The sequence below is a fragment of the Topomyia yanbarensis genome, chromosome 2 (genome assembly GCF_030247195.1).
Source record: "Topomyia yanbarensis strain Yona2022 chromosome 2, ASM3024719v1, whole genome shotgun sequence".
Lineage (NCBI taxonomy): Eukaryota > Metazoa > Arthropoda > Insecta > Diptera > Culicidae > Topomyia > Topomyia yanbarensis.
This window is the reverse complement of record NC_080671.1, coordinates 178,260,164-178,276,205: the sequence shown is the minus strand read 5'-3', so window position 1 is coordinate 178,276,205 and position 16,042 is coordinate 178,260,164. Positions and strand designations below refer to the sequence as shown.

Sequence of the window (16,042 nt, the reverse complement as noted above, 5' to 3'; positions counted from 1 at the left end):
GATTTTTTTACATTTTCTGCTAGAAACGTTTGAACTCTTAACGATACAAGCAATGTTCAGAATTATTTAAAAAGAAGGAAATAAAACGAAAGTGGTGGGCGAACAAAATTGTGTGGGACCTAGCTTGTTCAGTAGATAGTGAGAAAGTATAAACCAAAAGAAAAACGGAATATCAATTTGCACTGTGTCTAGAGATAGAGGAGTTGTAAAACATTTGAACTTGAGCTAAGGAATTGAAAAGTGAGCGACTTGCCTTTGATGTCCAGAGTCGCCTTCGGAGCTTTGCCGCGAATGTTGACTGTGGGAGAAACTACTGTAACCGGAACCTTTGGACATCTAAAAGAAAAGAGAAAACAATGTTATACCGGGAAACAGTCGGGCGCAGTTATATCACAACACCTACTTGACTAGTGTTACTCGAATTGCGGGAGTGACCCAATTCAATACTCCCGGGCACCGTTCCTGCCGCTGCCGTGGTCACTGTTGTGCACGTTACCCCTCCGGTACCCGCTGATCCACTGCCCACTGGACACTGCACACTATTGCCGACGAGGTGCGTTTGTAGGGAGGATAGCGTCGCCTGGGAGGTAGTGGAGTCCAACAACGACGATGGCGGTTCGGAAGATTCAGATATACCGGAATCAGTCACCAGGAAGGACTGCGGATCCAGCTCGATGGATTGTTGGTGATCTGAAAAGAGTTTGTGTGTGCTTATATCGATAACAAAATAATGGCTAATTCTTACCCGCAGTCGCAAACAGAGGCGTTTTCTTCTTGGTTAGCGAATCGAAACCAGACGAGCCAGACGCTATCGATGAATCGTCTTTGGTAGAAACACGGTTGGCAGCTACCGGTGCTACCACCGCGGGTGGACCCCCAACGGATACAGGTTGCAGACCAAGTCCAAGGTTATCCTGGGGGGTCGTTTTCGATTTCGGACTTGGCGAAGGACTGAAAATTGATTGAATCGTATAAACATTTCCGCAAATCTCAACACTTGCAACACTCACACTTTGAACAAAATATCACCCTGAATCATGTGCATACGTATCGACACATTCAGCATGGAGTTATCCTGTCGGTGCCGGGTATCGTAGCCCTCCAGCAGGCATTTGCGGGACGTTAGTCCAGAACCCGCAAATTCGGCTAAATTTAAATCTATAAAACCTAATTTCTGTAACGACCGAACAATAGTTTCGATTAGTTTGCGTCTGTTACTATTGACGTGCATGCTGAGTCCTACCTGGTAACTCCTACCCCCCTTAATCTCCTTCCGCACCGATATTCGCACCGTGCAGGGATCCAGCACCCCGGTTGACGCATTCGATGTCATCTTACAGGGAAACTCAAACTTTTGGCCCCATTTGACTGTATGATTCTTCACCTCCTCTCTGTGGAAGAAAATCGAACAGAAAACGAAAGTCGCATTAGATTAGCTGTCTGGCAAAACGGGTACATTTAAAAAGTAAAGGAACATCGGAAGTGAAAGCTGTTCACCGCGATACCGTGGAATAGATGCACTTGTATGGCAACAGCACGTGCTATTGGAAACCATCGCATCAGGTTGCACCGGGTTCAGGCGTCGAGTAGCGTAGAAATGGCGCGCTTTTTTGCAACATATAAACAGACCTGTCCGCCGCCACTGCATGACTTCACTAGAAAGGGGTACCGTGCAAGTGCACAAGTCGCCAACTGTTGCATGTCTATCGCGGGAAGGTAGGCAATTCCGAAGAAAGACAAACTAATGCGCTCTGCAAGTAGTTGCCAGTATTAAGTGGTTTATAATTTATGTGGTACACAGACGATTCAGTTTCTGCTGACTATTAAAAGCAGCAATGGAGTATTTGATATGTCTAAAGCAGATATGCTGAGGGGGGGGGGGGGCATGTCTGATATATGATGCTTGCTTGGCGAAGGTACAATTCTGTGGGTAGTATATTGCGAAAGTAATCAATCTACGGTCCGTGGTGACAGTATCAGAGGCAGTACAATTCATTCATCTTAACTTGTAAGGTCAATTATAGCGAATTATGGAAATTAACCAAACATAATAACATCTTGGATTGATGAAACTGTGAATAAGCAATACAGAGTAAGGAAACACATTTTGAAATCAGTGTAAGCAGTCAGCTAATAAGTAACTATATACACGAATACAGTGGTGTAACCAGACATTCAGCAGAGGCGTTACCCAAATATTGAATGTTTGGGAATTAGCTTAGCAACTGGAAAAATATATTCCAACAACCATTATTCAAATAACGTATGTGCTAAGAATCTTCTTTTATTGAAACGAGTTAAAAACTATGCAAAATAAAAGCAAACGATTTTCATGGTTTATTCTATTTTTGGCAGACGGGATGTTAGCCATTGCATTATAGAATACATATTTGGGTGTTTTTTAGCTTCATGTTTGTCCACTCGACACGTCGATTGCGAAAACCGGAATTTCACTTTTTTTTACAACATAAAAAAAACAGATTTTTAAATCATATTAAGTCCTTCTTATAATAATAAGTTGGTTAGAACTAATTGTAATAATTATCAACATTTTTTTTCAAGAGTTATTCTGTTGGAGCTGTAGAGCTAAGTTCTCGGAAGGGCTCCCGTCAGAATCACTCACTACAATTGCAGACGAGATGGAAAATGTCACCCACTAAAACACTGCTTAAGGCCAATTTCAGCGGGCCGTGATTCTGAATGTGATAGTCATTGTAAGGTTCAGATATGTGCGATCATAGGGACTTTGCGATCGCATTTATCATAGCGATCGGCTCGAGTACGTTAACGTGTTCGACCGCGTGTGCTTTCGTATGTCTCGTGTGCTAACGTGTATGTAACTTAGCGCGTATAAATTCTATTTTATAATCGTGTGTCCTTTCTCATATTCGCGTGTGTTCATGGATGGTCGCGCGAGGACCATGAATCTAATACTCAATTTTTGGTGTACGGTTCAGATGCTAGAAGTCAGTGAGTTCTTCCATTTCACTAGAGTTCCACGTCATGTCTATTGGAATTGAGCGCCATGTTTATTGGTCCAACTGAAGGCATGAGTCTGGGTTGCCAAGATCGAGGGTAGAGATGTAAATCGATGAAATCGCGTTTGTAAATTGATAGGGGCCAAAACGTTCATTTAATTTCCGGGGTGCTGTGGTGTTGGCGAGATCGCGGGCGTAAACATAAATGGATGATTATGAATGAATCGAATTGAATGCACGAATGAAACATCGGAAAAAGTTACGAACGAATCCTAGGAAGGATTACCAACTATTCTGTTGGTCTTGCATCACTTCGCTGACATAGCTTTCAGACATACTCATCCGAATACATGCACAGATAGACATTAGGGTGGCACAAATTTTAGAATTCAGTCGAACTGATTTAAAACTACTCGCTATACGACCTCATTCAACCATGCAAAATGTTGATTTGATAGGTTGCACTATATTTTAGCACAAGTGGTTTAAAGTTTGTATATGATTTAATATGTATAAACGATCCACATTATTTAATGTTTCGTAGACACGTTCCTATGTATTCTAAAAATATATGCTATGCTAATTTCGGTAGATACGAGTACCGTGTACAACTTCCCCGAAGAGTGTAATAGGCTGTGACTTCTGGTTCAAAAGTTATTCTTTATACTGTGCTTAATTGTGTAAATCGTTGGTGAAAATTGAATTTATCTGGATACTCTGGCTGATACTTCAATCAAGTTAACCGTGATATGCTAGTCATAAACCGAATTAGGCAGCTATCAACATAGGCGGTTTTATAGTTCAGATGCGAGCGTCATAAACAGACAGTCTGAAGGACATGAGTTCGGTTCTTAATTTTAATATTTAATTTTTTTTGCTGCCTGTAAAGCGGGAACGTTATTATGTAGAATTGTTAGTTTCAAATGAAGTAATAAGGGAGATCGTAACCGATATTTCTGAGTGTTGTTTTATTTTAGTAAATTTATGTTCTAACGTTATATTCACGAAGCTACTCCAATCTTAATCCCTGGATGATTTGTTAAGTTTTGGTTAAAATCAAATCGTGCTTCATGGCCGGAGACACTCTTGCTCTCGTATAGTGGCCGATATTGCCCAGCTTACTCAATTAATCTTAAGTTTACGGCTATTGCAGTTCCAATTCCAGCTCCACAGGGATGTGGTGAACATCGGTTGAGCTTCAAAATAACGGGAATCTTTCCCGCTTCTGGCTCGTTTCAATTTTAATTTGCTCAATGTATATTATTGTACAAAAAAAATTATATAAAAATAATTCTATTACACAATTCGATCCCAAGTCCTTCAGATCACATGTTTCGGACGATACCATCTGGACTATATTTCCGCTTTGCACCAACGGTAAAACTGGTGATCACAACAAATACGTCAAGGTTCACTTGATTGAAGGTTCAGATCGCCGGGTAGCCAGAGACAGTACAATTTTCATAACCTTCAAGGCAACGAAAGTTTAATTTTGCAATAACTCATGAACCAGTTGTCATAGCTATGAACTGTCTTTAGAAGAAGTTGTTCTACTTGACTGAATCTATAGAATGTAGCATACAATATATTTTTCAGGTGCACTGCCTATGATCACAAGTCAGTCCCATAAAGATAGGAAATCCCATAGAAAACGGGACAAATATGCGGTCATGGGTAGTGCCCCTGGCGGCATATTTATGAATTTAATGAAAATGTATTATTTTCTCATAGTAAACTCCATACAAACTTAGAATCATTTGTGCTAAAACATGCTCCAACAGATTTGATTCAGATTTGGCGTAGGAGTTCGTTGAAGAATTACGAATTTTTCTAACTTGGTTCTGCGGTATTCAATTTTTTTCATACATCCTCGTGCCACCCTAATAGACATACGACTAGCACATAACAATTGTACACAAGTACTAAAAACTACAATTATTACAACCCCACCACTAATAGGCTTCTACTTTAACATTTCTTTAAATTAAGAAGCCGACCGCTCACAAACACTGCCATTAAGCTGTTGAACATTTTTTTGCAAACACAGCCCACAGAAAAGGTTCATGTCAGTGGAGACGCTTGCTGCCTAAAGTGCTTCCACAAAGAGATCGTAGTCAAAGACTTCACTTTCTACTTCCGCTCGAGAGCTCTCACCCTCTATTTTGACGCTTGGTATCGCTGACCAAAACTGTACCGGATTGCCAGGTGGTCACTATGCGTGTAGTCTTCTAAATCTCTCCAGTTCATGTTTACCACTAATGACGGGCAACAAATGTAACGTAGATGATGGATTCTCGTCCATTTCTGTGAAAAGTTCTGCTAGTGCTCGTTGCATAGCATAACATCCAGTTTGGCTAGAGCTTCCAACAGGCTATACCCTCTTGTGTTGGTATGTCTGCTTCCCTACTCCATTGAAATCTCCTCCGATGACTACCGGTTTTCATCCGGCTAGCTCAACCGTTCATCTAGGGGGTGCGTAGCTGTTACATATAAAGATCCCACATGCACATCGGTTGCATCCTGCGGTCTCATGCAAAGTGTCCTTTCTCCCTACACTTTCTGCAGATACTGGATCTGTCCGGGCCTTTGCAATTTCTCGCCTGGTGACCCAAGCCCATGCATTTGAAGTATCTCTCTATTTGCTTGGAAACTCTAGAGACAGCATTCAGTGAACACACTGACCACCAAACCTTGATTCGGCATTTTTCCAACAATTTATTAGCTACGGTCGTGGAAAGCCGTATAGACACCGTCTGCGTGCCGCCGTACGCCTTCTTCGTCCGGATTACCATTGGTGTATCTCCCAGATCACATTGCACAGTGGTCGGAAACGCCAAAAACGTGAACTTAATTCACTAGAGGCCAAACCATCGAATATATTCACAGGGGGGCTTTGGAGGAATTATTCGTATGAATATTCCCCACAATCTGATAACAAGTGGAATTAGGCATGGCTTACTATGATCGAACTAAAAAAATTAACTTTTTATCCTGACGAGATAGAAAGTTGGTGTCTTCGACAAAGTTTTAGAAATGCTCATAGTAAAGAATTTTGTTGAAGAACTTGAGCTTGTAGGACTAAAGGTTATCGATTTATAAGGCGTTTTCTATGGCAATCCCCTTAAATCTAGTTTTTTTTAATATAACTTTTTTCATTGTGACTTTTCGTGCAAACTATGTTCTAGACAAATGTGTAGGTATCAAAACTACATAATATTGCCGAAGACTGAATGTAAAAATACTCGTTCGTTTAAAAGTTATTGAAGACTTTTACATTTTTTTACACCAACTTCAACTATGTATAAGAAAGAAAGGTGCAAACCAAAATGCACGAACAGGCACTTTTTTCACTGTCTAAACTATGCACAATAAAGGTAAGAAGGTTTGGTGCGTGGCACTCTAGAACCCTATGAATAGGGTAAGTTTACTTTATCATGTTTTTTTACCTTTTCCATACAAAAATCAGCAAAAAAAATTTTTTTTCAATTTTTTCCGTAAAATTTAGTAAATAATGGTATGACATCCTTTTGTAAACATTAAATTCATTATGACATGTCTAACTGGGTATATATCAGTTTAGGATCTCCAATAATATTAAAAACTTCATATTTTTGCTTCCACGCTTATAAAATCTGAAATATTCAGATATATGTGAAAATAATGCTTTTAATTGAATATCAAACCAAGAATTTCAAAAATTGTGGCAAATAAACTTAAAAAATTTTTTTTGTTGATTTTAGTACGGAAATGGTCAAAAAACAAGATAAAGTAAACTTACCCTATTCACAGGCTTCTAGAGTGCCACGCACCAAACATTCTTACCTTTATTGTGCATAGTTTAGACAGTGAAAAAAGTTCCTGATCGTGCATTTTGGTTTGCACCTTTCTTTCTTATACATGGTTGAAGTTGGTGTAAAAAAATGAAAAAGTCTTCAGTAACTTTTAAACGAACGAGTATTTTTACATGTAGTCTTCGGCCATATTATGTAGTTTTGATACCTACACATTTGTCAGGAACATAGTTTGCACGAAAAGTCACAATGAAAAAAGTTATATTAAAAAAAATAGATTTTTGGGGGTTGCCATAGAAAACGCCTTATAAATCGATAACCTTTAGTCCTACAAGCTCAAGTTCTTAAACAAAATTCTTCACTATGAGCATTTCTAAAACTTTGTCGAAGACACCAACTTTCTATCTCGTCAGAATAAAAAGTTAATTTTTTTAGTTCGATCATAGTAAGCCATGCCTAATTTCAATTATTATCAGATTGTGGGGAATATTTATGCGAACAATTCCTCCAAAGACACCCTGTGAATATATTCGATGGTTTGGCCTCTAGTGAATTAAGTTCACGTTTTTGGCGTTTCCGACCACTGTGCATTGTTCCTTCAGCGAGCTTCTCAGTTCATCTCCTGTTGTTATCTCGCCCAGGTTCCTGCACTCAATCACTGTCTCGTGGGCTAGGTCCCTTAAGGTTTCCCTCCTCACCAAGCGACTTTTCAATGAGAGTCTTGAAGGCTACGCTCTTGACTGTCGGGTCTTTCTTCAGATTGAAGAGCATCTCACCTTTCTGAGAATCACGGGTTTTCACCACATTCTACCCTAACTGCTTGAACTCTGACATCTCTCACTTTCCGAAGTAGCTCAGCGTACGTTCTTCCTTCTTTCCTCTTGACGAATAATGCTTCGCTCCTATTTTTTCCCGACTGGGCCTAGGCATATATTTCTTTCCTTTTGTAGTTTTGACTTCGACATTTGTTTTACAACCGTTGGCCAGCCGCTTGCTTGCTTCCAATCGACTTCTTACTCATTCTTCGGTTAATTCTTCTCTTCCTTCGCTCCAGGTTCCTCCCTTTTGCATTTTTCAGAACGTGGGTTCCGAGAACTCTTCGGCGTCTCCTCTGCTTCCTCAGATACTGCTTTCGTTTAGGCTTCGTTAAGCATTTTTTCGGCGTGCTCAGAACACGTCATCCACGCGATCTGCTCTCGTTCGACGATAATCATGGCGGACTTAATGGTCATCACTAGATGCTTAATCTTAGTGTGTTCTTGTCCTTTATGAACTCGTGAAACTCCGCCGTGTTGGTCCGTCCAAGCTGCAGTCCTACTTGGGGTGTGCTATTACCAGTTTTGGGTGTACACGTCTGGTGTGAACTCGAGGTGGACACCTGGTTCGATACTGGCGATCTCGCAAGTCTCCACCTCTTGCGAACACGATCGCCTCTTCGACTGCTGCTGGGATGCAGTCGTCGTAGTTTTTTTTTTGATTTTTTTTTTATCTTTTCTCTCCGTGATTCTCCATTTAGTCGAGTCCCAACTCCGGACCGTTTTCTCCACTCGTTGAACATAGTCGCTTCTCGCGGACGGCGCCGGTTTTTGAGTTTTGAACGCCCCCGGAGACCTGTCAGGGTTTTGTCGGGACTGAGGCAGCCGTTCTGTTAGCCCACTCACCATCCTTCCTTATTCAGGGAGTAGAACAGCACGCCTGTCAGCCCAAAGTCGCCATCCAATTCGTTATCCGTGTCCTATCCGTTGACCTTCACCATGACTAGTATTCTATAACCAGGATACTACTGGTGTCGATCCTGATGTGCCGGTTGGCACGCCGGCTGGGCTAGGGTGCTTCTATTACTAAGATTATAGATTACTAAAACCTTATATCCTAAACCTTATTATATCCTATAAGCAAAAGCGGCACAGACTCGCTTCGTCGGAGTTGTTTTCGGAGTTATGGCTTATGTTATGTTTTAGAGGTTGAGCAGAGCCCACTCCAAACCCCACCATATCCTAGCAATACTCCCCAGCCTAGGTTCTGGGGGGTTACGGCCCCTGAAGTCCTATCCTGCCTGTCGCTGCTACCCCTGTGTGTGCGTATATGTGTGTATGTATTTATGTGTGCGACCAACAAATGCACATCGGTTACTCGGAAATGGCCGAACCGTTTTTCTCATATTTAGTCTCAAATGAAAGGTAAAATATTCCCATAGGCTGCCATTTAATTTCATTTATATCCGACTTCCGGTTCCGGAGTTACGGGTTGAAGAATGCGGTCACGCATGAAACACCAATGCATGTTATCTAAAAGATGCAAAACTTCATCAAATGTCTTCTAAATTGCTTGGATTTATAACCCAATGCCCAATCAAACCCACATTTACCACTTTGGACACTTTTGGTGGAACCGGAAGCTGCGGGAAAGTGGCTAAATTCCTGAATTGAATTCACATCTGCTTCTCAGAAATGTCGGACTCGATTTACTCAAACTTAAACTCAAATGAAAACTACAATATCCCTGTTGATTGCTATTAAATTCTATTGGAAATTGAGTTCTGGTTCCTTTGTTACGGGTTGATGAACGCAGTCACATGCGAAATTCCCATACAAACCGGTATAATCATTATATCTAAATGATGCAAAACTAATTAAAATGAGCTCTAAATTGCTTGAAACTGTTGGTTCAGATTACTAATTGCAAATCAATGTCTCTTTGACCACATTGACCCGAGGAAATGGCCAAGTTCAGATATTAGACTCACAACTGTTTCTCATATATTGCTGACTCGATTCTCAAAATCTCAGTGTTAAATGAACGCTATAGTATTCACATTGATTGTTACCGAATTTTATTTGAACGAAATATTGGTTCCGGAGTTTTGAGTAAAACAATCCGATCACACGTGAATTTCCCATATAAACCTTTTTGCCTTTCGTCTTTAGAATGGTTATGCACTCACTCATAAAATCGACACCTTAACAGAGGCCCGGAGGGCCGAAACTTCTATACAATGTGACCAACAATCCCACATCGGTTACTCGGAGATAACCGAGCCGATGATCCAACATCCAGTTCCAGAGCTACTGCGTGAGAAGTGCGGTCGTACAGTAAATTCCCATATGAACTGGTATGACCATGACATCCAGGTGATGTAAAACTTATTAAAATGGATGTTAAATTACTTATATTTGCAGGCACATAGCCGCTTTGATCACATTGGTACCTAGGAGGGCCTTGATGCTCAGTAGAACTTACCTATGTTCAGAGTTAATTTCACACCTATTCCTCAGAAAATTCTTAGCCGATTTCCACCATCTTTCAAATTCGAAATGATTGATGCAATGCTTCAATTGGCTGCTATTGAAGTTCATCCTGATCTGACTTTCGGTTCCGGAGGTACAGATCTATTGTTTTATTAGAAAAAAATATTATGGCCAATCTATAGTCACCAACTTTCATAAAATGGCTCTTGCGTTTGCTCTCGGTTTACAAACAAATCTGTAGTTCCACACGGTAGCAACAGGGGACCACTACTGTTCGTGCTGTTCTTCAACGATACTGCTTGGTGTTGGATGCAAACTGGTTTCTGCTGATGATTTGAAGTTGTACCTTGTAGTTCGCTCTATAGCCGACTGCATTCGCCTTCAAGAACTTCTAGATACATTCGCTGGTTGAGTTCGTAAAAGTTGGCTCATTGATATCTTTACGAAATGTAACTTTCTAGAGCAGTCCGATGCATTATGACTACTAAATCGAAGGGCAAAAACTGTTAACGATGTTGGTCTCATCCAGTTAAGATGACCTCCAATCTGCATCGGTTAGCTTAAATCTCAGAAACAACTCGATAGCTCGGCTTTTTTCTAAAATCAACAAGTCTTCTGTCGCAGCATATCCCATACAAATAGCGTGTCATTCTTGAGTACCCTCTCTAAGAATATTTCTGAGTGTCTCTAAGAGAGGCTTTTTGCGTTTCATCCAAGAAAACTTCTCGCATTTCATAGACATTCTTCTTTTAGTTTTTGCAAGGTATTCTTGCATTAAAATAATTGCTTCTCAGCTGGTTATTTTTTGGATGTATTAGAGTTTAACAATAGCGGAATATCTCGTCGGCAAACGTTTATTATTTTTGAATATTGCCATCTATCGCAACCACAATAATAACTGATGCGGCTGGAATAAATGTTAAGTTAACTTGAAGTTTCAAGAATTTACCCAGATTAATAAGAGCATATTAGTCGGAGAGCTAACTGCAATAAAAATTCATCTCGGTTGCGGCTACAGCGAAATAAGCGGTACCATCTGTGTTTCTACCGCCCTTTTTAGAATAAGGTTAAAGCTCCTAAAAATAAAGAAGCTTCAATGTGGCATACGAATTATAGTTTTCATTGCAGGTGGCTCTTCAAGCAAATAGTTATCCAATTTCATTACGAGAAACTCAAGCAAAAGCACGGCTTCGAATATCCCACCAGTAATTATGAAATAATTCTATTCGAATGCAACTACATATTTCCCTGTATAGGAATAATTTCTCTATTATGCAAACTCCACTTGCCATTTGGGATCAATAATGCTCACAGTGCACTTGTGGAACACTTTGCACCGCGTGCAGAAGCATCATCCAATAATCAAATCGGCATCTTACCGACCGGCTGGCTGCGAACCCAGAAACTCGAGAGTGCATATGCTTCGAACCATGTCAAGGCGCTACTGCATACAGTTCCAAGTATTCGACCGGCGCACTAGGAGAAGCGAATTGATATAAATTCCTTCGTAAGTGAGCGTAGAAATGAAAACTGTTGCAACCAGATAGGGTTTTATGATACTGATTTTGCGCCTGTAGCGTTTTCGAATGTCAAACGCAAAATTGTGGCCTCAATTTATATGTTTGCTAGATAAACAGAAGATAAGTGTATCATTATCAGCAGAAAGCAGTTCTCCCCGCTAAATTAAAGGTTAAGGCCGGCTCCACGATACTGATAGCGATAGCCTGTGAACCAGATAACTCGTGTGTCCACTTTGTTAGATGAGAAAAGTTCTCAACACGTTTGTGGTGTGTTCTCGTTTCAGCTGTTATCGTTCAAACCTGACTGAACGCCATTTTTCGAGACAGGTTTGCATAAGTCAACAAGTTGTGCGAGTTTCAACGTGAACCTAGCAGCGAGAAATTATATTTTTATCGTTGAGATTAAATTGGATTTACCGTTAATCATGCCCGATTCAATTCTGTGTTCCGTTCTACGACGCTGGAAGGCAAACATTCAGACAGCGTCATGCCTGTGATGGGCTGCATTGACGTCGTTTACGTTTAGAGGGCGAACACATAAATTAGACTAATGAAAAGATAATTTCCAAAGCATGTCTCGTATAGCTAGGGGGAAAATGAAAATTTAATTTGCAACACTAGTGTACCTCATCTATGTGACATGTTTTCGTTTCGATGCCGGTGACGCGGAAAAATGGTATGGCGAAAAGTAGTCCGCTGGAATTAGATCATACAAAATATATTAAGCAATTCTGTTAAAAAAGTGAGCTACAGAACATTTTGAATTGGATTAACATTTATGTTTTTTTTCCTTTTTTATTTCGACTATGTTAGTCACATTTTCTTTTTTACATTTTAACGACATTCAATTAGCTAGAGATTACTGGGTAGGGAAAGTTATGAAAATTAGAGACATAGCACTCGAATGAGCGCAAGGATGTGAAGTAAACAGATCGGAAAACTAGAAGGGTTATTACAACAGGCTTAATATCGTACGGGCTTAATCTTTGTCTTCTGCTAATGAGGGTCGTGCTGGACCCTGCCACTTCTAGTTTTTCGATCTGTTTACTTCACATCCTTGCTCTCACTTAAGTACTATGGCTCTAATTTTCATAACTTTCCCTACCCAGTAATCTCTAGCTATTTGAATGTCGTTAAAATGTAAAAAATTAATATTTATGTCAATTGGAATCGTAAAGCATATTCGAGGAGCACGATCCAATATTATCAAGTCTATATTTAACCTGAGTTCTAATTTTCGAACGTAAGGATGTTACTTCGGCCTTGCATAACCGGATAAATTTGGTATTGAAACTGTGATTTGTTCGAAAGAGTTAATCGATCCGACTACAGTGGGTTGGGTGAGATAAGTTTCAGAAGCCTTCATCCTTGTGACAACCAACTCAGGCCCGAAAAGCTTTTGTTTCCATAAAAAAATAAAACAAAGGAATACTAATAAATATTCTAATCGATGCATCCGGAATTGACGCCGCTTTCCAATCTGCATTTAAAAATTGTGTCCCAAAAAAAGAATTTAAAAAAAATTGTTTTACAATTTTACTCAAGAGTTGGCGTAAAATTGACCTCGCGACGTCGTCAAGCATCAAATAGCTTTTTGGGTCAGCTTTTTGTCGTTGGGTCGTCAGGTTTTGCATCTAGTATAACCATTTGTTCCCTTATAGCTTAAAAACAATTACTTCTATCCAATGTATGAAGAAACAAATGCGACAGGCGTTAAAAAGATTCATATCATTGGAATATGTGTTAGAATCCGTAGCATAAAACTGAATAGGCTGATAATAGTCGTGCGATAATCAGATTCGCAATGTCTAGTCAGTGCCCAGATTTTGTTAGGTCACAACCAGTCCTATAAATTTCGATTAGTTGGATAATACACAAGATTCGTTTTTCGGCTACTTCCGAACATTGCAAACCAGTGCACCAGAAGATAGTATTTTTGCCAATTGCGATTACGATAATATCAAATAATTTATTGCTATTTTTCAAGCATAATTGACGTAATTCAATTATGCTTGAAAAATTATTCATTCCAGTGTGCTTTATCTTCAATTGTTCGGTGACTGAAGGATTTTTTTTAAACCGCGTGGAAAGAAGCAGCTGGAAACATTCAGAACGTCGAGAACTACAGAGGTATCTCACTACTAAACTGTTTCGCAAATGTCGTCCAAAAGCTAGTCAACAATGTTACGTATACAGCTGCAACCCACTTAATCTCGGAATATCAGCATGGATTTGTCATGAAACGATCTACATCTAACCTAATGGCTTATACCTCCTTGTTCTTTCCAGTCATCGAGAATGACCAGCAGGTGACTTCAATTTATATCGACTTTTCAAAGGCCCCACAACATCGCAAACCGGAAACTGCAGCGGCTAGGATTTCTAGCTTTGCTGACTAATTGGTTGCAGTCCAGTCTCTCTGATCGGTCCGCATTTGGTTGGATAAATAATACGCGGTCAAGCATGTTTTATGTACCCAGTGGTATCCCACAAGGCAGTCATCTAAGTCCTCTTATTTTTATCTTATTCATTAATGATCTCTGCAGTTGTATCATGTCTAGAAAACTGATGTTCGCTAATGGTCTTAATATTTTCCGTATCATAGTTACGCTACTCTCGGCTCTATAGTGCGTTAAGAAGACAATGTATGTATTCAACAAGAGTGGTGTATGCTTAACGACATAGAAGTTAATGTCAAAAAGTGCAATGTGAGAAGTTTCGGACGGCTGCAAGCTCTACGCCGCTATGAATATCGCTTACAAGGACGAGTTATAGATGGAGTCGATTCGATTCGTGACCTGGGAGTACTATTTGATTGTAAGCTGAGTTTTTCCGACTATATAACTGCGACAACCGCCAAAGATTTTAGGATGCTAGGTTTTCTAAAACGGAACACTGCAGATTTTGACGATTTCTACGCACTAAAGTCTCTTTACTGTACCCTGATTGAAGTGTTTTGGAGTACGCGGTGGAAGTGTGGGCACCATGTCATACCGTTCAAAATGACCGATTAGAGCGTGTACAAAGATATTTCGCATCATTCGCACTCAGGAAACTTCCATGGAACGATCCCATCAGATTACCGCCATACACAGACAGATGTATGTTACTTGATTTGCAGACTTTCTAGACACGACACATCTTTCTGCAGAGAATTAAAGTATTCGCTTGTTGTCGGGCAATATCGACAGCCCATTTCTGCTGTCGATTATTAGTTTGTCTGGGCTTCTCCGTGCTCTACCTAACTCTACTATGTTATAGAGACCCATTTACCGAACTGTGTATGGTAAAAATAGCCAAATCGGACAGTTGTTTCCGCAAATTTAACAAAATCTGTTATGTACTCGATTTTAACGTGTCCAAACAAAGATATAAGTCAATAATAAGGAACAAAAGAAACATAACGTTAAAATACGTCTGTACAGTAATAACCGAAGATTTTGAAATAAAATAATAAAATGACAACAAATTATTTGATATTTTCGTATTCGAAACCGACAAAAATGCTGCCTTCTGTGCACTGGTTTGCTATGTCCGGAAGTATCCCAAGAGCGAATCTTGTGCATAATCGAACGAAATTGATAGGACTGGTTCAGACCCAACAAAGTCAGTCTCATCTTCCGCTCTAGCTAGGCCATACGTTATCAGAAATACCATAATGATCGCATACCCATGACTGATAAAAAGCATATTAAATGCTAAATTCTTCGGCTTGAGTTCGCTATGAGATTACTAACCTCGATCGTGAAATAGCTTAGACAGATAGGCTTTCTGAGTGCTGTTAGAAATATTTTTTTACTAAAGATTCTCTGTTGAAGCGCTGATTGCATGCCACATAAAATCGCCATTTCCGCTAGGAACACTGTACTACAGTGTATATCAAGCGAATGAGATTGCTTCAATCTGATATCATATCAGTAAACACCAGCACCGGTTAGTGCCTTAAACAAATGGTCGTCAGTTAAATCTTTTTGAACTACAAGAAAGGAAAACATTCTAGTGGGTGAATAGACAACAATGGTTCTAGCTTATGTTAGGCTAGATGGTTGATCCGAATAACGCTTAAGTGGTACTCTTTAGGAGCAACATAACGTATGTGGAATAAAATTTGGACAACGCTTTCAGCATTAAAACAAAAAAGCAACCCTGCGCAAAGCACCATACTAAACGTCATACTCTAGGCACACTCATTTCAAATATCCAGTGTTAATTTCGACACACTAGGAGATACCATGTGAACAAAATGGCAGCGAACGCCCAATCTGGCACTTAGTTATTATGCCAAAAAAATTTTTTGGCGCATTGGAGGATTATGGTATATATTTTGTACAAAAGGCTGATATCCCTCCAAATGTACCACAACTGCGTCCAAATGAGATTTTTCGGGGATAATATGAAGCAGAGAGTAAATACTCATAATTTTCGACCTAAAACTAACAAAAATGATAATCAAAATTAAGAAAGAAATTAAAAATATGCCAACATCAATTTTTTCGACTCCTTTG

General features: G+C 39.8%; 1 protein-coding gene across 5 annotated transcripts in view; it reads right to left on the bottom strand.

The window, feature by feature from the left end:
• Positions 1 to 16,042, bottom strand: part of LOC131682239 (uncharacterized) — a 205,866-nt gene that overhangs the window by 35,711 nt on the left and 154,113 nt on the right. For all 5 annotated transcript variants that reach the window (XM_058963592.1, XM_058963594.1, XM_058963591.1 and 2 more), the window contains 5 exons: positions 1,244 to 1,391; positions 1,011 to 1,174; positions 746 to 951; positions 404 to 690; positions 254 to 336 (listed from right to left, as the gene is read on the bottom strand). In XM_058963592.1, the coding sequence (XP_058819575.1) occupies positions 254 to 336; positions 404 to 690; positions 746 to 951; positions 1,011 to 1,174; positions 1,244 to 1,391 (888 nt within the window). The remainder of the gene's footprint in view (positions 1 to 253; positions 337 to 403; positions 691 to 745; positions 952 to 1,010; positions 1,175 to 1,243; positions 1,392 to 16,042) is intronic.